This window comes from Salmo trutta, chromosome 36 (genome assembly GCF_901001165.1).
Source record: "Salmo trutta chromosome 36, fSalTru1.1, whole genome shotgun sequence".
NCBI lineage: Eukaryota > Metazoa > Chordata > Actinopteri > Salmoniformes > Salmonidae > Salmo > Salmo trutta.
In genome coordinates, this window is record NC_042992.1 from 10,426,764 (window position 1) to 10,452,322 (window position 25,559).

At 48.9% G+C, this 25,559-nt stretch overlaps 1 protein-coding gene across 5 annotated transcripts in view; it reads right to left on the reverse strand.

Moving 5' to 3' along the window:
* Positions 1 to 6,371: 6,371 nt before the first annotated feature.
* LOC115175375 (tumor protein D52) overlaps positions 6,372 to 25,559 on the reverse strand; it is a 33,913-nt gene continuing 14,725 nt past the window's right edge. Inside the window, exons 1-8 of one of the 5 annotated variants that reach the window (XM_029734601.1) lie at positions 21,640 to 21,816; positions 16,282 to 16,406; positions 16,042 to 16,190; positions 15,577 to 15,678; positions 8,202 to 8,228; positions 7,672 to 7,713; positions 6,933 to 6,981; positions 6,372 to 6,712 (exon numbers count right to left, since the gene is read on the reverse strand). In XM_029734601.1, the coding sequence (XP_029590461.1) occupies positions 6,575 to 6,712; positions 6,933 to 6,981; positions 7,672 to 7,713; positions 8,202 to 8,228; positions 15,577 to 15,678; positions 16,042 to 16,190; positions 16,282 to 16,406; positions 21,640 to 21,772 (765 nt within the window). In that variant the 5' untranslated portion in view covers positions 21,773 to 21,816 and the 3' untranslated portion in view covers positions 6,372 to 6,574. Of the gene's footprint in view, positions 6,713 to 6,932; positions 6,982 to 7,671; positions 7,714 to 8,201; positions 8,229 to 15,576; positions 15,679 to 16,041; positions 16,191 to 16,281; positions 16,407 to 20,790; positions 21,285 to 21,639; positions 21,817 to 25,559 lie in introns of those variants that run through there. The other 4 variants (XM_029734605.1, XM_029734602.1, XM_029734603.1 and 1 more) reach the window with 4 other exon arrangements.

Consider the following 25,559-nt stretch of genomic DNA (forward strand, 5'->3'; position numbering starts at 1 on the left):
CAGTACAAGAACAACAAAATGCTAAAACATAGCATTCGCGCTGGATAAGAACGACTGCTAAATTACAGTAAATCATGGAAAGAGCAGGTGTTCCTAATATTTTGTACACTCTGCATAGTCCAGGGCCAAACACACACACAAGTGAGGTGTCATTTGTTATGTTTTATTTGGCAGCAGACATACAAATAAAGTAGATAAGCAATTTGTGCAGACAAAGCATCACCATCATCGTCAACCCACTAGAGTGAAGCGTGGCCGTTTTATTACTGTAGCTAACCCAAAACAAGTGACGTGCGCAATTATTCAACTCGCGCTCTGTAAAAAGCCACCATGAAGATACACGTTCATGACTCATCACATACACATTCATCTAAGTGACCCTCACTCAACCCATAATAGTGACCGTGTTCTGCAAACATACAGAATGCATTCAGAAGCACCTGAGCTTGAATGATAAAATATAGGTGTGAAAACGTATAGGTTGACTAGTAGAGCGCAGAAAGTAAATGGCATTGTGGGTCAATTTCCTCAACAACTAAAAAAAGTGTTGAAGCCGCGAGGATCAACTCCCCCCTCTGTTGTGATCCCGTACCACCATGCTGTAACAGCGTGAAGCCAACCCGTGCACATGCACAGATACAGCGTGCGACTGTGTGAGAGCGGTGTTGCATCTCACTCAGATTAATATCTGTGGTGCTGCTGCTGGAAATGTCATTTTGCTGAGTCAACCTTGTATCCAGCTCTACAGTCAACAAATGTAATAAATTCAGTAAATATGGCACTTTACAAAACAAAAGCAGTTCATAAGTTCTCATAGATTAACATACAGTGTAAATGCTTTCCTAAATACAACCAGGCCAGACTGAAATGTTATCACAAATCCAATTAACCATTAAGACTCAAATCAAGGGCAGGCTGCTCTGTTAATGGTAATGTCCCACATTCCTCAAGGCAGCCATATTTAAGATTTGCCACATTTAGCAACACACTGAGTGATGTCAAGTGCCCAGTGTAGTCTCTGAAGTTTCAGAACAGAACTCCCACGAATCAAGTTGGTTCTAGAAGGTTCTAGAATCCCATGCAGGTTCAGTAACCCCAGACAAAGAGTGTAGCTCCAAAATGAAACAACAGCCGCTCCAAAAAATATTGAATGTACTGTATCATCTACAACTTCTGAACTATACTGGCAGGTGTTACCCTGCTCTATTCACGTTTAGTCATGTTAGTCCTCAGTATCATAGGCATCTTTAAACTTCTACAGACATTACAAAAAAAAATGTATGTTTCAAAATGAACCAAGGAAAGGAGATATCTATTATTCATATATCTATAGTACTGTATATCTATGTGGCCATTGGCACACACATTTCCTCCTGACAACGTCTGAGCTTCTTATCCACCTCCTGAAGCCTGTCCTGTCCTGCCCTCCAAATATCCTTTATGAAACAGTGGCATTACTATTGTCTCTGACAGTGACACCAGAGTGGATCTAAGGATTCTTCGTGATCATGCTTTGGTACAGATAAAATGTGAAGAAAAAAAACAAAAGGATGAGAAATGAATTCTCTTCTCATGCCTCCTAAAAGGCAGAAACATTTACAACCAAAAAATCCCCAATGTGTGTTCTCTCTACAAGAGTGTAGTTGAACAAAGCCCTGTCTTTGTGTGTCTCCTTCAGCATCTCTCACAACCTTTCTAATGAGAAAATAAGAGACGTCAGCATTCCAGTTACAGACCAGATCAGGGGGCTGTCGCAGGCCTATCTGGCAGTCTACCAGGGGGCTGTCGCAGGCCTATCTGGCAGTCTACCAGGGGGCTGTCGCAGGCCTATCTGGCAGTCTACCAGGGGGCTGTCGCAGGCCTATCTGGCAGTCTACCAGGGGGCTGTCGCAGGCCTATCTGGCAGTCTACCAGGGGGCTGTCGCAGGCCTATCTGGCAGTCTACCAGGGGGCTGTCGCAGGCCTATCTGGCAGTCTACCAGGGGGCTGTCGCAGGCCTATCTGGCAGTCTACCAGGGGGCTGTCGCAGGCCTATCTGGCAGTCTACCAGGGGGCTGTCGCAGGCCTATCTGGCAGTCTACCAGGGGGCTGTCGCAGGCCTATCTGGCAGTCTACCAGGGGGCTGTCGAAGGCCTATCTGGCAGTCTACCAGGGGGCTGTCGCAGGCCTATCTGGCAGTCTACCAGGGGGCTGTCGCAGGCCTATCTGGCAGTCTACCAGGGGGCTGTCGAAGGCCTATCTGGCAGTCTACCAGGGGGCTGTCGCAGGCCTATCTGGCAGTCTACCAGGGGGCTGTCGCAGGCCTATCTGGCAGTCTACCAGGGGGCTGTCGCAGGCCTATCTGGCAGTCTACCAGGGGGCTGTCGCAGGCCTATCTGGCAGTCTACCAGGGGGCTGTCGAAGGCCTATCTGGCAGTCTACCAGGGGGCTGTCGCAGGCCTATCTGGCAGTCTACCAGGGGGCTGTCGCAGGCCTATCTGGCAGTCTACCAGGGGGCTGTCGCAGGCCTATCTGGCAGTCTACCAGGGGGCTGTCGCAGGCCTATCTGGCAGTCTACCAGGGGGCTGTCGAAGGCCTATCTGGCAGTCTACCAGGGGGCTGTCGAAGGCCTATCTGGCAGTCTACCAGGGGGCTGTCGAAGGCCTATCTGGCAGTCTACCAGGGGGCTGTCTAAGGCCTATCTGGCAGTCTCTACCAAATACTTTATCATACAGATAATCTGACAGAAACTATTTGTGGCCACAACGAGGTGGGAAACCCCCTTCCTGAGAGATATATCTGTGAAAAAAGTAATGATTAAACACACAAGTGAACAGCATGTACTGTCGTACTGCCTTATTGTCCTACTGCCATACAACCCTACAGCTTTACTACTGCCTTACTGCCCTACTACTTTACTACTGCCCTATTGTCCTACTGCCTTAATATCCTACTGCTTTACTACTCTCCTACCCCCTTACTGACTTACCGTCCAAACACCTTACTTTCCTGCCCTACAGCCTGTCCTACAGCCTGTCCTACAGCCTGTCCTACAGCCTGTCCTACTGCCCTATTGTCCCACAGCCTTACTGTCCTACTGCCCTATTGTCCCACAGCCTTACTGTCCTACTGCCCTATTGTCCCACAGCCTTACTGCCCTACTGCCCTACAGCCTGTCCTACAGCCTTACTGCCCTACTGCCCTACAGCCTGTCCTACAGCCTGTCCTACTGCCCTACAGCCTGTCCTACTGCCCTACAGCCTGTCCTACTGCCCTATTGTCCCACAGCCTTACTGTCCTACTGCCCTATTGTCCCACAGCCTTACTGCCCTACTGCCCTATTGTCCCACAGCCTTACTGCCCTACTGTCCCACAGCCTTACTGCCCTACTGTCCCACAGCCTTACTGCCCTATTGTCCCACAGCCTTACTGCCCTACTGCCCTATTGTCCCACAGCCTTACTGTCCTACTGCCCTATTGTCCCACAGCCTTACTGCCCTATTGTCCCACAGCCTTACTGCCCTACTGCCCTATTGTCCCACAGCCTTACTGCCCTACTGCCCTATTGTCCCACAGCCTTACTGCCCTACTGCCCTATTGTCCCACAGCCTTACTGCCCTACTGCCCTATTGTCCCACAGCCTTACTGCCCTACTGCCCTATTGTCCCACAGCCTTACTGCCCTATTGTCCCACAGCCTTACTGCCCTATTGTCCCACAGCCTTACTGCCCTACTGCCCTATTGTCCCACAGCCTTACTGCCCTACTGCCCTATTGTCCCACAGCCTTACTGCCTTACTGCCCTATTGTCCCACAGCCTTACTGTCCTACTGCCCTATTGTCCCACAGCCTTACTGCCCTACTGCCCTATTGTCCCACAGCCTTACTGCCCTACTGTCCCACAGCCTTACTGCCCTATTGTCCCACAGCCTTACTGCCCTACTGCCCTATTGTCCCACAGCCTTACTGCCCTACTGCCCTATTGTCCCACAGCCTTACTGTCCTACTGCCCTATTGTCCCACAGCCTTACTGCCCTACTGCCCTATTGTCCCACAGCCTTACTGCCCTACTGCCCTATCGTCCCACAGCCTTACTGCCCTACTGCCCTATTGTCCCACAGCCTTACTGCCCTATTGTCCCACAGCCTTACTGCCCTATTGTCCCACAGCCTTACTGCCCTACTGCCCTATTGTCCCACAGCCTTACTGCCCTACTGTCCCACAGCCTTACTGCCCTATTGTCCCACAGCCTTACTGCCCTACTGCCCTATTGTCCCACAGCCTTACTGCCCTATTGTCCCACAGCCTTACTGTCCTACTGCCCTATTGTCCCACAGCCTTACTGCCCTACTGCCAGACAGCCTATCCTACTACCTTACTGTCCTACAGCATGTCATTCTACGCTACAGCCTGTCCTACTGCCCTACAACCTGGCCTACTTCCCTACAGCCTGTCCCACGGCCCTACAGCCTGCCTTACTGTCTTACTGCCCTACAGCCTGTCCTACTGCCCGTCCTACTGCCCTACAGCCTGCCTTACTTTCTTACTGCCCTACAGCCTGTCCCACTGCCCTACAGCCTGTCCTACTGCCCTACAGCCTGTCCTACTGCCCTACAGCCTGTCCTACTACCCTACAGCCTGTCCTACAGCCTGGCCTACTGCCCTACAGCCTGCCCTACTGTCCTACTGCCTTACTTTCTTACTGCCCTACAGTCTGTCCTACAGCCTGGCCTACTGCCCTACAGTCTGGGCTACTGCCCTACAGCCTGTCCTACTGCGCTCTAGCCTGTCCTACAGCCTAGCCTACTGCCCTACAGCCTGTCCTACTGCCCTACAGCCTGTCCTACAGTCTAGCCTACTGCCCTACAGCCTGTCCTTCTACCCTACAGCCTGTCCTACAGCCCTACAGCCTGTCCTACAGCCTGCCCCACAGCCTGTCCTACTGCCCCACAGCCTGTCCTACTGCCCCACAGCCTGTCCTACTGCCCTACAGCCTGTCCTACTACCCTAGCAGTTGGGTTAAATGAGGACAAGAGGTGTTATTATCCATAATTCATTCTTAATGGTGGAACCAAGGCTTTTCTCACAAAAGTTTTCACTTCCTCAATAAATCCATGCCATGATGTGGCCAATCGTCTTCCAGTAGGGAAGGACTTGCATCAGGCATGTATTTACACCAAATATTCACTAGTGTCAAAGGCTGTATGTATCATCACCAATGTGGTCTGTAATAAAAAAAAATTGGTTACAGATTTTTTTAAATCAGAAGCCATCCCCTCACATAATGTAAAAAAAAATATTATCACATTATATATGGATATACTTTGAGAGTAGAATTTTTTTTTAATATCATTCAACAGTAGAGAAGTACACAGCATCCAGTGACTATCCTGTTTCAGCATTCCAAGCAGAGAGAAAATAGCCAAGTCCCTCACAGAAACCAATGAGACAAGTGGTCCAATATTGACTTTGGCCCCACCATGCGTGAGGCAGTGAGTGATATAGACTGGACTGAACGGAGAGGTAAGGCCAGCTGACACCATAATAACAAACCATGCATCTACTGCTGTGACCACCATTTCACACGGACCTGAATGCATTGGCCCACCCTCTCGAATGGCAGAGTTGAGCACTATGAACTGCTTGGAGGTCAGATTTAGACCACCCCCCTATGATTAAGGTGTGAGAGGAGTGTGAGCAACACTGATCGGGGATTAACTCTGCTCAGCTGTGCTCTACACCACGTTACTAGTGCTATTCAGACAGAGATGGACACGGTTTGAAGATATCGGTGAGAGTATGAGACGGAGACCATCACTTCATGTGTTAGAGGACTACGCGTTCTCTAGAAATCAAATCTTAAAGTAGTACAGTGATTCAGAATAAAATGGGAAAATGAAGTACACTCCAAAATACCTATTCCAACTCAAAAGACATGCAAATATAAAGGGCTCTGTGCTATTAATAAACAGAATAAATCCTCCCTCGCTATGTCACATTCTATCCTTTGTCTGACATGTATTGTCTTCTACATGTGCAGGTTCCTAAACCACGGCCATTCTAATACAAAACACACAGTCATACAAACTTAAGTGTTACGGTTTCACAACAATATTTTCAGCATTTTATTTTTATTCTTTGGTTGCTGGATCTGTTGCGTTGTGCTGTGGGGGTTTGTAGCGAGAGAGAGGGGAGAGAAGGGAGGAGGTGAGAGAGAGAGAGAGAGAGAGAGGGGAGACAGAAGGGAAGAGAGGAGGTGAGAGCGAGAGAGAGAGGGGAGAGAAGGGAGGAAGTGAGAGAGAGAGTGGAGACAGAAGGGAAGAGGAGCGAGGAGGTGAGAGAGCGAGAGAGAGGGGAGAGAAGGGAGGAAGTGAGAGAGAGAAGGGAGACAGAAGGGAAGAGGAGAGAGGAGGTGAGAGCGAGAGAGAGAGGGGAAACAGAAGGGAGGAAGTGAGAGAGAGAAGGGAGACAGAAGGGAACAGGAGAGAGGAGGTGAGAGAGCGAGAGAGAGATGGGGGAAACAGAAGGGTAAAGCGGGTATAGTTCCAGCTGATGTCAATCTGGCTGGGGGACTGGGGTGAAAGGTCAGGCTGGTCTCACTGGGGATGTTCTTCCTGGATGGCGATGGGCGTGGCCTCTGGCTGTTTCTCCACGACAACAGACGGGTCAGAGGTCGCTGTAGAAGTCAACACGTCGCCAAAGTCACCCTGAGACACCGCTGGGCTCATCTTGACCTGCAGGAGGAAGAGATACAGGTGTTGGATGAGTGAATTGATGAAGGAACCAACAAATGTATGAATGAATAAATTAACAAATGGACTGAACGGATGAATTATTTACTTTTTAATTGTCTGTTTTGTTTCGATAAAGTTCTCCCCAAATATTGAAAGAGAAATATTTTATGGCTCCTCCAAATGTACTGAGAAATTCTTCGCCACTTCTCTCATCTCTCACCTTTAAAGTCTCTACTTTCTCCTCAAACGACTTGAAGGTGGGTGTGTTCCTGTGAAGACAGTGACACCTGACGTGAGTAGAGAGGTACGAGGAGGAGTGATATCGCCCAGAGACAGGTGTGCAGTGTCTGAAACGGTACCCTATTCCCTATGTAGTGCATTACTTTTGATCAGGGCCCATATTAGTGCACTACGTAGGGAATAGGGAGCCATTTTGGACGCAGCCTAACAGACACCGCGCTCTTACATGAACACCATACCTTTAGGACTCTGAGAAAGCAGAGATGGGAGGTCGAAGGTCAAGGACATTGACACACAAAGGACACACATTTATCATCATTGTTTTCATAGGAGACGTTAACCCGACAGCCCATCCAGACTGGTTAGTTAACTACTGATGTTTCCAGAGTGGCTACATTCCATCCTCTTCTATTCACAGATCATATAGACTATTGTCCAGAGGGTAAAACAGTACGAATACAAGGACAAGGAAATAACCATACATTTTTATGGCAGCAAAGCACCTCAATCCCTATAGACTAGAGGGGTGTTGGCAGTGGCACCTTGACCTAAAGATACAACTCAGCAGTTTCCATAAAACACCTTCACAGTTCTACCATCCTGAACTTCTGCCAGTTTTTCAAGTCCGCAATGCTACAAAACGTTGTTGCAAAAGGTGCCACTGGGGAGTAGAGGCTTCCAGCAAGCCGCGGTTTGGTTGTGTGTGTGTGTGCCCTTACCTCATTACAGGCATACTAGCAGAATGCTGTAGGGAGCGTATGCTATCCGACAGCATGAAAGAAGAGAGAGAGAGATTAGCGAAGAATGAAAGTGTACTGCTGTTAGTATGGAGAGGTACAGACACATCCATTCATCCTTTATTCCATTCATTCATTCATTCATTCATTCAATGTGTCTATTATCCCAGTGATCAATCTATTATTGATGATTGACTGTAAAGAGCATGTTGAGGTGACAGACATGACAACATGGATCAGTTCCCATAGTCCTGTATGGAAATGTAGGCTTACATAGACAACCATTCAATCACATGAAGCACTTGAATGAATCCTCACACAACCTCAAAATCACCCCAGCACAAGTTACCCCATGCGGGAGAGAGAGCGAGAGAGCGAGAGAATAGTCATAAACACTACAGAGAGTAGCCATGGATTAATACACTTCACAAGACTGCCTGGAGAGTAATGATCTCAGCAAAATGACGTCGTATGAATTGACTGACTAACAGCACTACCGGGGACAGTCTTACCCAAAGGAACTGGAAATAGACTGCAATCTGTAAAGGCCAACAATTGTATTAAAGACATGTAGAGACAATGAACAATGAAGATAAGATAGATTAGTACGTGTATTCTCCCTGCCTGACAATTCAGTCTCCACTCGATGCTTTATAGAAATCCGTAGCAAACTTCAGGGAGAAGCTTAGCTTACATTTATCAATCCATCTTGCTGCAAATTCACCATTATTTGGATACGGGCTCCATACAGTACATTCTGAAAGTATTCAGACCTCTTTACTTTTTCCACATTTTGTTACGCTACAACCTTATTCTAAAATGGATTAAATTGTCCCCCCCCCCCCCCCCCCCCCACACACATCAATACCCCATAATAGAAAACTGAAATATGACATTCACATAAGTATTCAGACCCTTTACTCAGTACTTTGTTGAAGCACCTTTGACAGAGATTACAGCCTCGAGTCTTCTTGGGTATGACGCTACAAGCTTGGCACACCTGTATTTGGGGAGTTTCTCCCATTCTTCTCTGCAGATCATCTCAAGCTCTGTCAGGTTGGATTGGGAGCGTCGCTGCACAGCTATTTTCAGGTCTCTTCAGAGATGTTCGATCGGGTTCAAGTCCGGGCTCTGGCTGGGCCACTCAAGGACATTCAGACACTTGTCCCGAAGCCACTCCTGCGTTGTCTTGGCTGTGTTTTTAGGGTTGTTGTCCTGTTGGAAGGTGAACCTTCACCCCAGTTGAGGTCATGAGTGCTCTGGAGCAGGTTTTCTTCAAGGAGCTCTCTGTACTTTGCTCCGTTCATCTTTCCCTTGACCCTGACTAGTCTCCCAGTCCCTGCCGCTGAAAAACATGGAGCTCTGTCAGAGTGACCATCAGGTTCTTTCTTGGTCACCTCCCTGACGAAGGCTCTTCTCCCCCGATTGCTCAGTTTTGCCAGGTGTCCAGCTCTAGGAAGAGTCTTGGTGGTTCCAAGCTTCTTCCATTTAAGAATGATGGAGGCCACTGTGTTCTTGGGGACCTTCAATGCTGCAGAAATGTTTTGGTACCCTTCCCCAGATCTGTGCCTCGACACAATCCTGTCTCAGAGTTCTACGGACAATTCCTTCAACCTCATGGCTTGGTTTTTGCTCTGATGCACTGTCAACTGTGGGACCTTTATATAGACAGGTGTGTGCCTTTCCAAATCATGTCCAATCAATTGAATTTACCACAGGTGGACTCCAATCAAATTGTAGAAACATCTCAAGGATGATCAATGGAAACAGGATGCACCGGAGCTCAATTTCATGTCTCATAGCAAAGGGTTTGAATACTTTTCTTTTCAAACATTTATAAAGATTGGTATTTGATCCATTTTAGAATAAGGCTGAAACCTATCAAAATGTGTAAAAATTGAAGGGGTCTGAATACTTTCCGAATGCTCTGTAAATCAGCAGTAGTAGCTAGTATTATTGGTTCAGGATGTTAGTAGTAGACATATCACATTTTATTCCAATGTGTCTCATTGGTGCTAATGACCAAGGGATGGGCCAGGCTGGGGTAGAGGTGTCTGGGGTCAGAGGTTAGAGGTGACTGGGGTAGAGGTTAGAGGTGTCTGGGTCAGAGGGTAGAGGTGGCTGGGGTAGAGGGTAGAGGTGGCTGGGGTAGAGGTGACTGGGGTAGAGGGTAGAGGTGTCTGGGGTAGAGGGTAGAGGTGGCTGGGGTCAGAGGGTAGAGGTGGCTGGGGTAGAGGTGGCTGGGGTCAGAGGGTAGAGGTGGCTGGGGTCAGAGGGTAGAGGTGGCTGGGGTAGAGGTGGCTGGGGTCAGAGGGTAGAGGTGGCTGGGGTAGAGGTGGCTGTGGTCAGAGGGTAGAGGTGGCTGGGGTAGAGGTGGCTGGGGTCAGAGGGTAGAGGTGGCTGGGGTCAGAGGGTAGAGGTGGCTGGGGTAGAGGTGGCTGGGGTCAGAGGGTAGAGGTGGCTGGGGTAGAGGTGGCTGGGGTAGAGGGTAGAGGTGGCTGGGGTAGAGGTGGCTGGGGTCAGAGGGTAGAGGTGGCTGGGGTAGAGGTGGCTGGGGTCAGAGGGTAGAGGTGGCTGGGGTAGAGGTGGCTGGGGTCAGAGGGTAGAGGTGGCTGGGGTAGAGGTGGCTGGGGTAGAGGGTAGAGGTGGCTGGGGTAGAGGTGGCTGGGGTCAGAGGTGGCTGGGGTCAGAGGTGGCTGGGGTCAGAGGTGGCTGGGGTCAGAGGTGGCTGGGGTCAGAGGTGGCTGGGGTAGAGGGTAGAGGTGACTGGGGTAGAGGGTAGAGGTGACTGGGGTAGAGGTGGCTGGGGTAGAGGGTAGAGGTGACTGGGGTAGAGGTGGCTGGGGTAGAGGTGGCTGGGTCGAGGGTAGAGGTGGCTGGGGTAGAGGGTAGAGGTGGCTGGGGTAGAGGGTAGAGGTGGCTGGGGTAGAGGTTAGAAGTGGCTGGGGTAGAGGGTAGAGGTGGCTGGGGTCAAGGGTAGAGGTGGCTGGGTCGAGGGTAGAGGTGGCTGGGTCGAGGGTAGAGGTGGCTGGGTCGAGGGTAGAGGTGGCTGGGGTAGAGGTGGCTGGGGTAGAGGTGGCTGGGGTAGAGGTGGCTGGGGTAGAGGTGGCTGGGGTAGAGGTTAGAGGTGGCTGGGGTAGAGGTTAGAGGTGGCTGGGTCGAGGGTAGAGGTGGCTGGGGTAGAGGTTAGAAGTGGCTGGGGTAGAGGTTAGAAGTGGCTGGGGTAGAGGTTAGAAGTGGCTGGGGTAGAGGTTAGAAGTGGCTGGGGTAGAGGTTAGAAGTGGCTGGGTCGAGGGTAGAGGTGGCTGGGTCGAGGGTAGAGGTGGCTGGGTCGAGGGTAGAGGAGGCTGGGGTAGAGGTGGCTGGGGTCGAGGGTAGAGGTGGCTGGGGTAGAGGGTAGAGGTGGCTGGGGTAGAGGGTAGAGGTGGCTGGGGTAGAGGGTAGAGGTGGCTGGGGTAGAGGGTAGAGGTGGCTGGGGTAGAGGGTAGAGGTGGCTGGGGTAGAGGTGGCTGGGGTAGAGGTGGCTGGGGTAGAGGTGGCTGGGGTCGAGGGTAGAGGTGGCTGGGGTCGAGGGTAGAGGTGGCTGGGGTCGAGGGTAGAGGTGGCTGGGTCGAGGGTAGAGGTGGCTGGGGTCAGAGGGTAGAGGTGGCTGGGGTCAGAGGGTAGAGGTGGCTGGGGTCGAGGGTAGAGGTGGCTGGGGTCGAGGGTAGAGGTGGCTGGGGTCGAGGGTAGAGGTGGCTGGGGTCGAGGGTAGAGGTGGCTGGGGTCGAGGGTAGAGGTGGCTGGGGTCGAGGGTAGAGGTGGCTGGGGTCGAGGGTAGAGGTGGCTGGGTCAGAGGGTAGAGGTGGCTGGGTCGAGGGTAGAGGTGGCTGGGTCGAGGGTAGAGGTGGCTGGGTCGAGGGTAGAGGTGGCTGGGTCGAGGGTAGAGGTAGCTGGGGTAGAGGGTAGAGATGTCTGGGGTAGAGGTGTCTGGGGTAGAGGTGTCTGGGGTAGAGGTGTCTGGGGTAGAGGTGGCTGGGGTAGAGGTGGCTGGGGTAGAGGTGGCTGGGGTAGAGGTGGCTGGGGTAGAGGTGGCTGGGGTAGAGGGTAGAGGTGGCTAGGGTAGAGATGGCTGGGGTAGAGGTGGCTGGGGTAGAGGGTAGAGGTGGCTAGGGTAGAGATGGCTGGGGTAGAGGTGGCTGGGGTAGAGGTGGCTGGGGTAGAGGTGGCTGGGGTAGAGGGTAGAGGTGGCTGGGGTAGAGGTGGCTGGGGTAGAGGTGGCTGGGGTAGAGGTGGCTGTAGAGGGTAGAGGTCGACCGATTATGATTTTTCAATGCCGGTACGGATTATTGGAGGACCAAAAAAAAGACGGTACCGATAAATAAATAAAAAATAATAAATAAATAAATAAAAAATAAAAATAAAAAAATCGGCTGATTTTTTGGTTTATTTATTTGTAATAATGACAATTACAACAATACTGAATGAACACTTATTTTAACTTAATATAATACATCAATAAAATCAATTTAGCCTCAAATAAACGCAAAATGACAATTTCACCTGGTTGATATTGCCTGCTAACCTGGATTTCTTTTAGCTAAATATGCAGGTTTAAAAATATATACTTCTGTGTATTGATTTTAAGAAAGGCATTGATGTTTATGGTTAGGTACAGTCGTGCAACGATCGTGCTTTTTTCGCAAATGCGCTTTTGTTAAATCATCCCCCGTTTGGCCAAGTCGGCTGTATTTGTTAGGAAGAAATAGTCTTCACAGTTCGCAACGAGCCAGGCAGCCCAAACTCCTGCATATACCCTGACTCTGTTGCAGAGGTGACACATTTTCCCTAGTTAAAATAAATTCATGTTAGCAGGCAATATTAACAAAATATGCAGGTTTAAAAATATATACTTGTGTATTGATTTTAAGAAAGGCATTGATGTTTATGGTTGGAGCAACGTGTACCTAAGCGATTATATGCAACGCAGAACAGGCTAGATAAACTTGTAATATCATCAACCATGTGTAGTTAACTAGTGATTATGATTGATTGATTGTTTTTTATAAGATAAGTTTAATGCTAGCTAGCAACTTACCTTGGCTTCTTACTGCATTCGCGTAACAGGCAGGCTCCTCGTGGAGTGCAATGTAAAGCAGGTGGTTAGAGCGTTGGACTAGTTAACCGTAAGGTTGCAAGATTGAATCCCCGAGCTGACAAGGTAAAAATCTGTCGTTCTGCCCCTGAACAAGGCAGTTAACCCACCGTTCCTAGGCCGTCATTGAAAATAAGAATGTGTTCTTAACTGACTTGCCTAGGTAAATAAAGGTAAAAATATATAAAAAAACATGAAAGAAATAAAATCGGCGTCCAAAAATACCGATTTCCGATTGTTATGAAAACTTGAAATCGGCCCTAATTAATCGACCTCTAGTAGAGGGTAGAGGTGACGGGTCGAGGGTAAAGGTGACTGGGGTCGAGGGTAAAGGTGACTGGGGTCGAGGGTAGAGGTGACTGGGGTCGAGGGTAAAGGTGGCTGGGGTCGAGGGTAAAGGTGGCTGGGGTAGAGGGTAAAGGTGGCTGGGGTAGAAGGTAAAGGTGGCTGGGGTAGAAGGTAAAGGTGGCTGGGGTAGAGGGTAAAGGTGGCTGGGGTAGAGGGTAAAGGTGGCTGGGGTAGAAGGTAAAGGTGGCTGGGGTAGAGGGTAAAGGTGGCTGGGGTAGAGGGTAAAGGTGGCTGGGGTAGAAGGTAAAGGTGGCTGGGGTAGAGGGTAAAGGTGGCTGGGGTAGAGGGTAAAGGTGGCTGGGGTAGAGGGTAAAGGTGGCTGGGGTAGAGGGTAAAGGTGGCTGGGGTAGAGGGTAAAGGTGGCTGGGGTAGAGGGTAGAGGTGACTGGGGTAGAGGGTAAAGGTGGCTGGGGTAGAGGGTAAAGGTGGCTGGGGTAGAAGGTAAAGGTGGCTGGGGTAGAGGGTAAAGGTGGCTGGGGTAGAGGGTAAAGGTGGCTGGGGTAGAGGGTAAAGGTGGCTGGGGTAGAGGGTAAAGGTGGCTGGGGTAGAGGGTAAAGGTGGCTGGGGTAGAGGGTAGAGGTGACTGGGGTTAGAGGGTAGAGGTGACTGGGGTAGAGGGTAAAGGTGGCTGGGGTAGAGGGTAAAGGTGGCTGGGGTAGAGGGTAAAGGTGGCTGGGGTAGAGGGTAAAGGTGGCTGGGGTAGAAGGTAAAGGTGGCTGGGGTAGAGGGTAAAGGTGGCTGGGGTAGAGGGTAAAGGTGGCTGGGGGTAGAGGGTAAAGGTGGCTGGGGTAGAGGGTAAAGGTGGCTGGGGTAGAGGGTAAAGGTGGCTGGGGTAGAGGGTAAAGGTGGCTGGGGTAGAGGGTAAAGGTGGCTGGGGTAGAGGGTAAAGGTGGCTGGGTAGAGGGTAGAGGTGGCTGGGGTAGAGGGTAAAGGTGGCTGGGGTAGAGGGTAAAGGTGGCTGGGGTAGAAGGTAAAGGTGGCTGGGGTAGAGGGTAAAGGTGGCTGGGGTAGAGGGTAAAGGTGGCTGGGGTAGAGGGTAAAGGTGGCTGGGGTAGAGGGTAAAGGTGGCTGGGGTAGAGGGTAAAGGTGGCTGGGGTAGAGGGTAGAGGTGACTGGGGTAGAGGGTAGAGGTGACTGGGGTAGAGGGTAAAGGTGGCTGGGGTAGAGGGTAAAGGTGGCTGGGGTAGAGGGTAAAGGTGGCTGGGGTAGAGGGTAAAGGTGGCTGGGGTAGAGGGTAAAGGTGGCTGGGGTAGAGGGTAAAGGTGGCTGGGGTAGAGGGTAGAGGTGACTGGGGTAGAGGGTAAAGGTGGCTGGGGTAGAGGGTAAAGGTGGCTGGGGTAGAAGGTAAAGGTGGCTGGGGTAGAGGGTAAAGGTGGCTGGGGTAGAGGGTAAAGGTGGCTGGGGTCGAGGGTAAAGGTGGCTGGGGTAGAGGGTAAAGGTGGCTGGGGTAGAGGGTAAAGGTGGCTGGGGTAGAGGGTAGAGGTGACTGGGGTAGAGGGTAGAGGTGACTGGGGTAGAGGGTAAAGGTGGCTGGGGTAGAGGGTAAAGGTGGCTGGGGTAGAGGGTAAAGGTGGCTGGGGTAGAGGGTAAAGGTGGCTGGGGTAGAGGGTAAAGGTGGCTGGGGTAGAGGGTAAAGGTGGCTGGGGTAGAGGGTAAAGGTGACTGGGGTCGAGGGTAAAGGTGACTGGGGTAGAGGGTAAAGGTGGCTGGGGTAGAGGGTAAAGGTGGCTGGGGTAGAGGGTAAAGGTGACTGGGGTAGAGGGTAAAGGTGGCTGGGGTCGAGGGTAAAGGTGGCTGGGGTAGAGGGTAGAGGTGGCTGGGGTCGAGGGTAAAGGTGACTGGGGTAGAGGGTAAAGGTGGCTGGGGTAGAGGGTAAAGGTGGCTGGGGTAGAGGGTAGAGGTGACTGGGGTAGAGGGTAGAGGTGACTGGGGTAGAGGGTAGAGGTGACTGGGGTAGAGGGTAGAGGTGACTGGGGTAGAGGGTAAAGGTGGCTGGGGTAGAGGGTAAAGGTGACTGGGGTAGAGGGTAAAGGTGGCTGGGGTCGAGGGTAAAGGTGGCTGGGGTAGAGGGTAGAGGTGGCTGGGGTCGAGGGTAAAGGTGACTGGGGTAGAGGGTAAAGGTGGCTGGGGTAGAGGGTAGAGGTGACTGGGGTAGAGGGTAGAGGTGACTGGGGTAGAGGGTAGAGGTGACTGGGGTAGAGGGTAGAGGTGGAGGGCTTTTCTCTGTGGTATAAAAGAGCCTGTCTTTGAGTGCATCTGAAATGGAACCCTATTCACTATATAGTACACTACTGTTGACCAGGTCCCTATATAGTGCACTATTTTTTACCATAACCCCATTGGGTACTAGTCAAAAGTAGTGCACTATAAAAGGAATAGGGTGCCATGTAATGTGTGTGCCTCACCTGACGTCCTCAAACTTCCTGCTGATGGCTGAGCCCATGTTGTTCAAGGCTGCTGTGGCCTTCTGACTGGCCACGGACAGGCCCTCTGACGTCTTCTTATAGCTGTATGAGTGAGAGAGAAAGGGGGTTGGGGGAGGGAGAGAGAGAGAGAAGGGGGGAGGGAGAAAGAGGGAAAGAGGGGAGAGAGAGCGAGAGAGCGAGAGAGCAAGAGAAAGAGAGAAAGAGAAAGAGGGGAAAGAGGAGAGAGAGAGAAAGAGGGAGAGAGAGAAAGAGGGAGAGAGAGAAAGAGGGAGAGAGAGAAAGAGGGGAGAGAGAAAGAGAAAGAGAGAAGAAAGTGTAAGTTAATTCCCTCTGACTAGTCAGCATGTAAGAACCGATTCTGCAGAACAGTGTGTGTGTGTGTGTGTGTGTGTGTGTGTGTGTGTGTGTGTGTGTGTGTGTGTGTGTGTTTGTACAGCCACGTACGCTGTAGAGGTGGTGACCTCTTGCCAGCTCTTGCTGAGGTTCTGTTTGAGCTCGTTGAGAGGAGTGATGCCCAGCTTCCTCTTGATGTCTGCCAACTGGTTCTCCTTAGTTGCCAGCACCTGAGACAGAGTCAAGATCTCATCCTCCACCTTGGAGAGATATGGAGAAAGACAGGGAGACCTGATGAGACGTGGTGGGAGAAAAGACTAAAGAAAGTCTTTAGGTCTAAGGAAAGGTTACCCTGAGCAGCTCCCCTCGTAGCTCCTCCTGCTCCTCCTCTGTCAGGGTGGGGATGGAAGGGGACACGGTCACTGACGTCACTGCATCCTCCCCTAACTCTGGGGTAGAGTCTGGTCTCACAGCACCTGGAGAGAGAGGGAGGGGGAGAGAGAGAGAGGAGAGAAAAGGAGGGGGAGAGGGGAGAGAGAGAGGGAGGGGGAGAGAGAGAGAGGAGAGAAAAGGAGGGGGAGAGAGGGGAGAGAGAGAGGGAGGGGGGAGAGAGAGAGAGGAGAGGGAGGGGGAGAGAGAGAGAGAGGAGAGAAAAGGAGGGGGAGAGAGAGAGAGGAGAGAAAAGGAGGGGGAGAGAGAGAGAGGAGAGAAAAGGAGGGGGAGAGAGAGAGAGGAGAGAAAAGGAGGGAAGGGAGAGAGAAAGAGAGAGGGAGGGGAGAGAGAAAGAGAGAGGGAGGGGAGAGAGAAAGAGAGAGGGAGGGGAGAGAGAAAGAGAGAGGGAGGGGAGAGAGGAGGAGAGAAAGAGAGAGGGAGGGGAGAGAGAGAGAGAGAGAGGGCAGAGAGAGCGAGAAAGAGGGAGGGGAGAGAGCGAAAGAGAGAGGGGGAGAGAGTGAGAGAGAGAAAGAAAGAGAGAGAGCGAAAGAGGGAGGGGAGAGAGCGAGAGAGTGGCGAGAGAAAGAAGAGGGAGGGGGGAGAGAGAGAGAGAGGGAGGGGGTAGAGAGAGAGGGAGGGGGTAGAGAGAGAGAGAGGGCAGAGAGATAGAAAGAAAGAGTTAAGAGAGACATCCTCACACTCAAAGGGTTTCCTGTCCTCACAGGCATAGTAGGACCATGGCAACATTAGCTGTCAACCTGAGTTGTATCTCTCCTTCTGAAGAGGAGGAAGATGATGAAGACATAAAGAAAAGATAGTCCACAGGGGGTGGATGATGGGAGTTGGAGGACCAGCTAGATTAAGACATAGCCTCTGAAGATGGACACTAGCCCAGGGGGACACACACATATACCCAAATCTACTTGGATGTCTGACACTGAGCTTTGAGCAGCCAGTCAGGGCTGTACGCTGTAGGAAAGACAACACATGAATAACCTTTCTGGACGGAGCCATTCTGAGAAAGCAGGAGAGAGAAACAGAGGAAGTTCGGAAACAGAGCTGTCAATCAACAAGACACACTGCCAAGTGGAATAACAACTCAAATAACTATGTAATTACTAGGTAACTAATATACTCCACTGTCAATATCACATTCTGCTGATTTTTGTATTATTTTATTTTACCTTTATTTAACTAGTTAAGAACAAATTCTTATTTACAATGACGACCTACCCGGCCAAACCCTGCCCTAACCCAGACGACGCTGGGACAATTGTGCTCCGCCTTATGGGACTCCCGATCATGGCCGGTTGTGAGACAACCCGGGATCGAACCAGGGTCTGTAGCGACGCCTTAGACCGCTGCGCCAATCGGGAGCCACTGTCCCTAACTTCCTCTGATTGGCGAAATCTCGTGTTGGCCTGTGCAGTGTATGACCAAAAATGTGGACACCTGCTCGTCGAAATCATTTTACATTTTTATTAAATTATTATTATTATTATTATTATTATTATTATTATTATTATATTTTATTTAACTAGGCAAGTCAGTTAAGAACAAATTGTTATTTACAATGACAGCCTAGGAACAGTGGGTTAACTGCCTTGTTCAGGGGCAGAACGACAGATTTTTACCTTGTCAGCTCGGGGATTCGATCCAGCAACCTTTCGGTTACTGGCCCAACGCTCTAACCACTATGCTACCTGCCGCATTAATATGGAGTTGGTCCCCCCTTTGCTGCTATAAAAGCCTCCACTCTTCTGGGAAGGCTTTCAACTAGATGTTGGAACATTGCTGCAGGGACTTGCTTCCATTCAGCCACAAGAGCATTAGTGAGGTCGGGAACTAATGTTGGGTGATTAGGCCTGGCTCACAGTCGGCGTTCTAATTCATCCCAAAGGTGTTCGATGGGGTTGAGGTCAGGGCTCTGTGCAGGCCAGTCAAGTTCTTCCACACCGATCACTGAAACCATTTCTGTATGTACCTTGCTTTGTGCACGGGGACATTGTCATGCTGAAACAGGAAAGGGCCTTCCCCAAACTGTTGCCACAAAGTTGGAAGCACAAAATCGTCTAGAATGTCATTGTATGTTGTAGTGTTAAGATTTCCCTTCACTGGAACTAAGGGGCTTAGCCCAAACTGTGGAAAAAACTGCCCCATACCATTATTCCTCCTCCACAAAACTTTTGTTGGCACTATGCATTCAGGCAGATAGAGTTCTCCTGGCATCTGCCAAGCTCAGATTTGTCCTTCGGACTACCAGATGGTGAAGCGTGATTCATCACTCCAGAGAATGCGTTTCCACTGCTCCAGAGTCCAATGGCGGCGAGCTTTACACCAGTCCAGCCAACGCTTGGCATCGCGCTTGGTGATCTTAGGCTTGTGTGCGGCTGCTCGGCCATGGAAACCCATTTCATGAACCTCAGCAACAGCTGATGTTGCTTCCAGAGGCAGTTTGGAACTCGGTAGTGAGTGTTGCAGAAGACGGATGATTCAGCTTCAGCACTCAGCGGTCCCGTTCTGTGAGCTTGTGTGGCCTACCACTTCTCGGCTGAGCCATTGATGCTCCTAGATGTTTCCACTTCACAAAAACAGCAATTACAGTTGACCGGGGCAGCTCTAGCAGGGCAGAAATTTGACAAACTGACTTGTTGGAAAGATGGCATCCTATGACAGTGCCACGTTGAAAGTCACTGAGCTCTTCAGTAAGGCCATTCCACTGCCAATGTTTGTCTAGGGTGATTGCATGGCTGTGTGCTCGAATTTATACAACTGTCAGCAACGGGTTTGGCTGAAATAGCCGAATCCACTAATTTGAAGGGGTGTCCACATACTTTTGTATATATAGTGAATTAGGACCTCTGATCCTATAGTTGATTAGGGTTAACTGTTGTTATGATTACAGAGGTTCCCAATAATTGATTAGGGTTAGACAACTTTTGTTATGGTTACAGTAGTTTCCTATAATCGATTAGGATTTTATATATATAAATAAATAAATCTGTTGCTATGGTTACAGAAGTTCACATACAGAATCACAGCTGGCATGGGTCTGTGGTTGGTACCCGTTTGGATGGTTGATTGTCCCAGTACCTTATGGTTTCGATTGCCATTCATGAAAGCATGAAGAAATGTGTTTGGAGCTACTTGATACTAAACCAGGGATGAATCTGACTTAAAAAAGATGGAATTACCTTATTTTCCTTAGTGTGGTCGACCACACTATCACCTCCCCCTACATTCCTACAGCCAGACACTAGCATCTCCTCCTCACATTCCCAACATATTTCCAGACTTGATAGATGACAAATCATACTGTTCTGTCTACTATCGCACGGCAAGCAGTACCGGAGCTCCAAGTCTAGGACCAAAACATCTTCTACCCCCAAGCCATAAGACTTCTGAACAATTAATCAAATGGCCATCCGGACTATTTACATTGACACCCCCCCTTTGTTTTACACTGCTGCTACTCACTGTTTATTATCTATGCATAGTCACTTTACCCCCACCTACATGTACAAATTACCTCAACTAACCTGTACCCCCGCACATTGACTCGGTACCGGTCCCCCCTGTATATAGCCTCATTATTGTTATTTTATTGTATTACTTTTTATTTTATTTTTTACTTTAGTTTATTCAGTAAATATTTTCTTAACTCTATATCTTGAACTGCATTGTTGGTTAAGGGCTTGTAAGTAAGCATTTCATGGCATGGTCTACAGCTGTTGTATTCGGCCCGTGAGACAAATAACATTTGATTTGACGAGAAGATAACTAACTACGTAACACCGACAGGTACTGCTGGATAAATTATACTGTCAAATCAAAAAGGATATCCTCAGTGGTAACACTTTATTTGAATGATACCTACATAAGGACTTCATAACCCATACATAACCCAAGTGAAATTATTGTGACAACGGAAGTATAAACTTATGGTTGTTGAAATAAGCATTTATGAACATTCTTATGTAGGCTACTGTTTATGTATGTGTCATATGATGTTATGCAGTTCTTGTGTAGGCCCTATGTAGGCTTCAAAGTGTTACCAGATGGTGTTTGTTAGCTACTGTCTGGAGGGCTGTTCAGGATCAGGAGTAAACAGGATGTACTATTCCATCAATCCGTCCTTTTTGACTTGAACAGTTAGTTCCAGGGTAAGGGACAGGAAGTAAGACGAACAACAGAGTGAAGAGTGACTTTCTCACTAATAGGCTACAGAACAGACTGGCTGGTCTCAAGAAGAAGTATTAACAAGTAGAAGCATGCTCATCAATGTTGCTCAAAATAGTCTCAATCTAACAGAAATGTACCCAGTTTGGAATATCACAATCATAAATCACATTTCCATGAGAGAGAAAATTGTGCAGATCTATGCTTAATCAAATGAGATCAAATGCTCAAGACATTTTACACTCTCACCTCTTCCTGACCTTTCCCTTTCCATTGACTCTCCTCCCTCCTCTTGATGACAAGGCAGTGCCACTCAGGTGTCAGCGGTCCAGGTCTCCATACTGCTGACAGTGACAGATCTGTGTAACCTACACCATCATCACCTAGAGTCCTTGGTTTCTGTACTGACAACAGGCTCACTTCCTATTTAAACTCTCTCAAACCAGGAAATTCACTGAAATGGAATCAATTTAAAAGTATATTATTTTTAAAAACGTTTTTTTCTTCTTCAATGCATGATTTTTCTAGCCTTTATCCCTGAACTGTGTTGACTGCTGAATCACCTAAGGCCACACGCACACACGACTGCCAGCATAGTTAAGAGTCACTTAAACACTTTGTTATTCATTCTTTGACTAATATTTGTTTAAAGGGATTTGCCTATGATACCATCTTTTTAGAGTATTTCTCATGGCTTGATTAAGCTCCTGCGATGCCATTAAACCGCTCTAGGTTTGACTAAACCACTTTAGGTTTGAAACCATTCTAGGTTTGACTAAACCACTTTAGGTTTGAAACCATTGTAGGTTTCTTTCTAGGAGTGTGTTCATTGTGGGCTTGTCAGAACTAAGTCTGTTTGACATCTGCTCCAAACAGACCCTCTTACTCAACAGGTCAGGATGTGATGGCAAAAGTACGCAGTCCCACACACACACACACACACAAATGCCCCCCACCCACACTCTCACAAATCAAGAAACTCAAATGATCCATCCCCCTCTCTCTCACATGACCCTCTCCATCGCTCGTTCCCTTTCCAAACACCCTATAACAAATACAAAGTTCCTCACTCACTCCCCCACACACTGCTCTGGTTACCTCTGGCTCTGACAGTCACTTGCGGTGAGCCCGGTGGTGTAACATTGAAGCTGGGAGACAGATAGAGGTAGCTGCTATTCACGCCCTGCTCAAAGTCAAACGGAGACTTGTATTCCTGCTCCAGAGGGTCCATGGCTGTTGCCTGGATGGGTTAGGTGGCTGGCTAGCTGGCCGGGCTCCCACTACCACGCCTCATAGAACCCTGTTGCTGCTGCCACTAATTGTCTGCATGTGATAGGGCGCATGCAACTGGGCCACAACTCACTCACTGCTCTGATTGTCCTCTCCTGTCTCCTGGTCTGGTAGCGCACGGCACTTCTGTTGTGTGTGTGTAGCAGTGTTACGTGACAGTGTGTGTTTTGTGACAGTGTGTCGTGTGGGTTATATGTCAGTATGTGTGTGTTGCTGTGTGTGTGTGTGTCCGACCGCTCCAGTCAAGGCTAGCCTCCTAGCCTGTCCATCTGTCTCTGGGTCTGTCTGTCCGTCCGCCCGTCTCTGGGTCTGTCTGTCCGTCCGCCCGTCTCTGGGTCTGGGTCTGTCCGTCCGTCTCTGGGTCTGTCCGTCCGTCTCTGGGTCTGTCCGTCCGTCTCTGGGTCTGTCCGTCCGTCTCTGGGTCTGTCCGTCCGTCTCTGGGTCTGTCTTTCTGCTGCAGGCTCATTAGACAAGCAGCCTGACAGGGAGGCTGAGGCGGCATCACTACAGTCGTTCTGTTGTGTTAATGAGTTACCTTCCCTTTCCCCTTCGCTCTCTGTCGACGCTGCAATCACCAAAATCAGTCAGTCAGTCACCCGGTAACAAGGCTTGTCTGTTGTAAATAATCGCAAAGGCCACTGGTGGATTGCTGCCATCCACAGATTCTGATTCAGCAAAATCAGGAGGTTTTTAAAGTAAAAGAACATGAAGCTGCAAGGCTAGCTAGAGTTTATGGCATGCAGGAGCTCTTCTGTGATAATTACACCAATCTTCCAGCTCCAGTATCCAGCCCTGGTCACTCTCCCCCTCCCTCCCTCCGTCCGTTGCACATCCGCCATCTAAGGAAATACAAGGTTCCATTTGTTGGTTGGTCACATGACAAGCTCAGGCCCGGGATAGGGCAGGCCCGTGAGATGGATGCCGGGGTAATCTGCAGTGTCCCAGATTATAGCGAGCTGCTAATCCAGTTCAGACTGTCCAGCTTGGAGCTAGGCTGTACTGTTACTGAACAGAGAGACCAGGGAGCTAGGCTGTACTGTTACTGAACAGAGAGACCAGGGAGCTAGGCTGTACTGTTACTGAACAGAGAGACCAGGGAGCTAGGCTGTACTGTTACTGAACAGAGAGACCAGGGAGAGAGACCAGGGAGCTAGGCTGTACTGGGTTCCCGAGTGGCGCATCGGTCTAAGGTACTGCATGTCAGTGCTAGAGGCGTCACTACAGACCCTGGTTCAATTCTAGGCTGTATCACAACCGGCCGTGATTGGGAGATCCATAGGGCGGCGCACAATTGGCCCAGCGCCAATCCGGGTTAGGCCGGGGTAGGCAGTCATTGTAAAGAAGAATTTGTTCTTAACTGACATGCCTAGTTAAATAAAGGTTAAATAAAATGTTACTGTACAGACAGCTGCGTGTGGAAAGAGCCGTAGCCTTGATGTCCTGCCAATGCAGTGAGAAAGTTACAGAAGCTCACATATCATACCCCCAAGACATGCTAACCTCTCACCATTACAATAACAGGGGAGGTTAGCATTTTATATCATACCCCCAAGACATGCTAACCTCTCACCATTACAATAACAGGGGAGGTTAGCATTTTATATCATACCCCCAAGACATGCTAACCTCTCACCATTACAATAACAGGGGAGGTTAGCATTTTATATCATACCCCCAAGACATGCTAACCTCTCACCATTACAATAACAGGGGAGGTTAGCATTTTATATCATACCCCCAAGACATGCTAACCTCTCACTATTACAATAACAAGGGAGGTTACATTTTATATCATAACCCCAAGACATGCTAACCTCTCACTATTACAATAACAGGGGAGGTTACATTTTATATCATAACCCCAAGACATGCAACCTCTCACTATTACAATAACAAGGGAGGTTAGCATTTTATATCATACCCCCAAGACATGCTAACCTCTCACTATTACAATAACAAGGGAGGTTACATTTTATATCATAACCCCAAGACATGCTAACCTCTCACTATTACAATAACAGGGGAGGTTACATTTTTTGGGGAGGTGGTATGATATTCGTTCATCTGTAACTTTCTCACTCATCATTATTTACAATTCATTCAGGATTATTCATAATCATGGTAGCATCCAGATTAACGTATTAGTGTTTAGAAATGTATTTTATTCTTATTTACAATAAAATTGACTACAAAATAAAAGTACATTATTTACCATTTATTTCTATTGGGCACAAAATAATCTGAAATACAACCAAAACAAACAGTAAAGGCATCCAACAAATTTGTAGTCACAAGCTTGATGGTCACCGCATGCTATGAATATGGGACCAAATACTTAACTTAGTACTTTCATACACATACAGTGCCTTCGGAAAGTATTCAGAACCCTTGACTTTTCCCACATTTTGTTACGTTTACAGCCCCCTTACATTTTTTGAATGTACTCATCAATCTACACACAATGCCCCATAATGACAAAGCGAAAAAAATGTTGCTAATAAAAAAATAAAACGTAAATATGACATTTACATAAATATTCAGACCCTTTACTCAGTACTTTGTTGAAGCACCTTTGGCAGATTACAGCCTAGAGTCTTCTTGGGCATGATGCTACAAGCTTGGCACACCTGTATTTGGGAAGTTTCTCCCATTGTTCTCTGCAGAGCTTCTCAAGCTCTGTCAGGTTGGATGGGGAGCGTCGCTGCACAGCTATTTTCAGGTCTCTAGAGATGTTCAATCGGGTTCAAGTCCGGGCTCTGGCTGGGCCAAGGACATTCAGAGACTTGTCCCGAAGCCACCCCTGCATCGTCTTGGCTGTGTGCTTAGGATCGTTGTCTTGTTGGAAGGTGAACCTTCGCCCAAGAGGTCCTGAGAGCTCTGGAGCAGGTTTTCATGATTGGTGGAGTACTGCAGAGATGGGGAAAACCTTCCAGAAGGACAACCATCTCCACAGAGGAACTCTGGAGCTCTGTCAGAGTGACCATCGGGTTCTTGGTCACCTCCCTGACCAAGGCCCTTCTCCACTGATTTCTCAGCTTGGCCGGGCGGCCAGCTCTAGGAAGAGTCTTGGTGGTTCCAAACATTCCATTTAAGAATGATGGAGGCCACTGTGTTCTTGGGGACCTTCAATGCTGATGATCAATGGAAACAGGATGCACCTGAGCTCAATTTCGAGTCTCAGAGCTAAGGGTCTGAATTCTTATATAAATAAGATATGTTTTTTAGTTTTAATAAATGTGTAACATTCAAAATAACCTGTTTTCGCTTTGTCTTTATGGGGTATTGTGTGTAGATTGCTGAGGACTTATTTTTATTTAATCCATTTTAGATTAAGGCTGTAACGTAACAAAATGTGGAAAAAGTCAAGGGGTCTGAACACTTTCCGAAGGCACTGTAAGTGAATTTGTCCCAAAACTTTTGGTCCCCTAAAATGGGGGGACTATGTACAAAAAGTGCTGTAATTTGTAAATGGTTCACCCGATACGGATGAAAATACCCTAAAATGAAAGCTGACAGGATGCACTTTAACCTCATAATCATTGTATAATTTCAGTAGAGAGCCAAAACATAACAAAAATTGTCAGTGTCCCAATACTGAGCTCACTGTATGTGTCCGTGATACTGATAGCCTATACGACACCTGAGCTGGTGTACAGTACAGGCCAGGGTTTCCGTTAAGAAAATGTGGCGCCGGACATATGACCAGCAGCATTTAAAATGTACTAGAC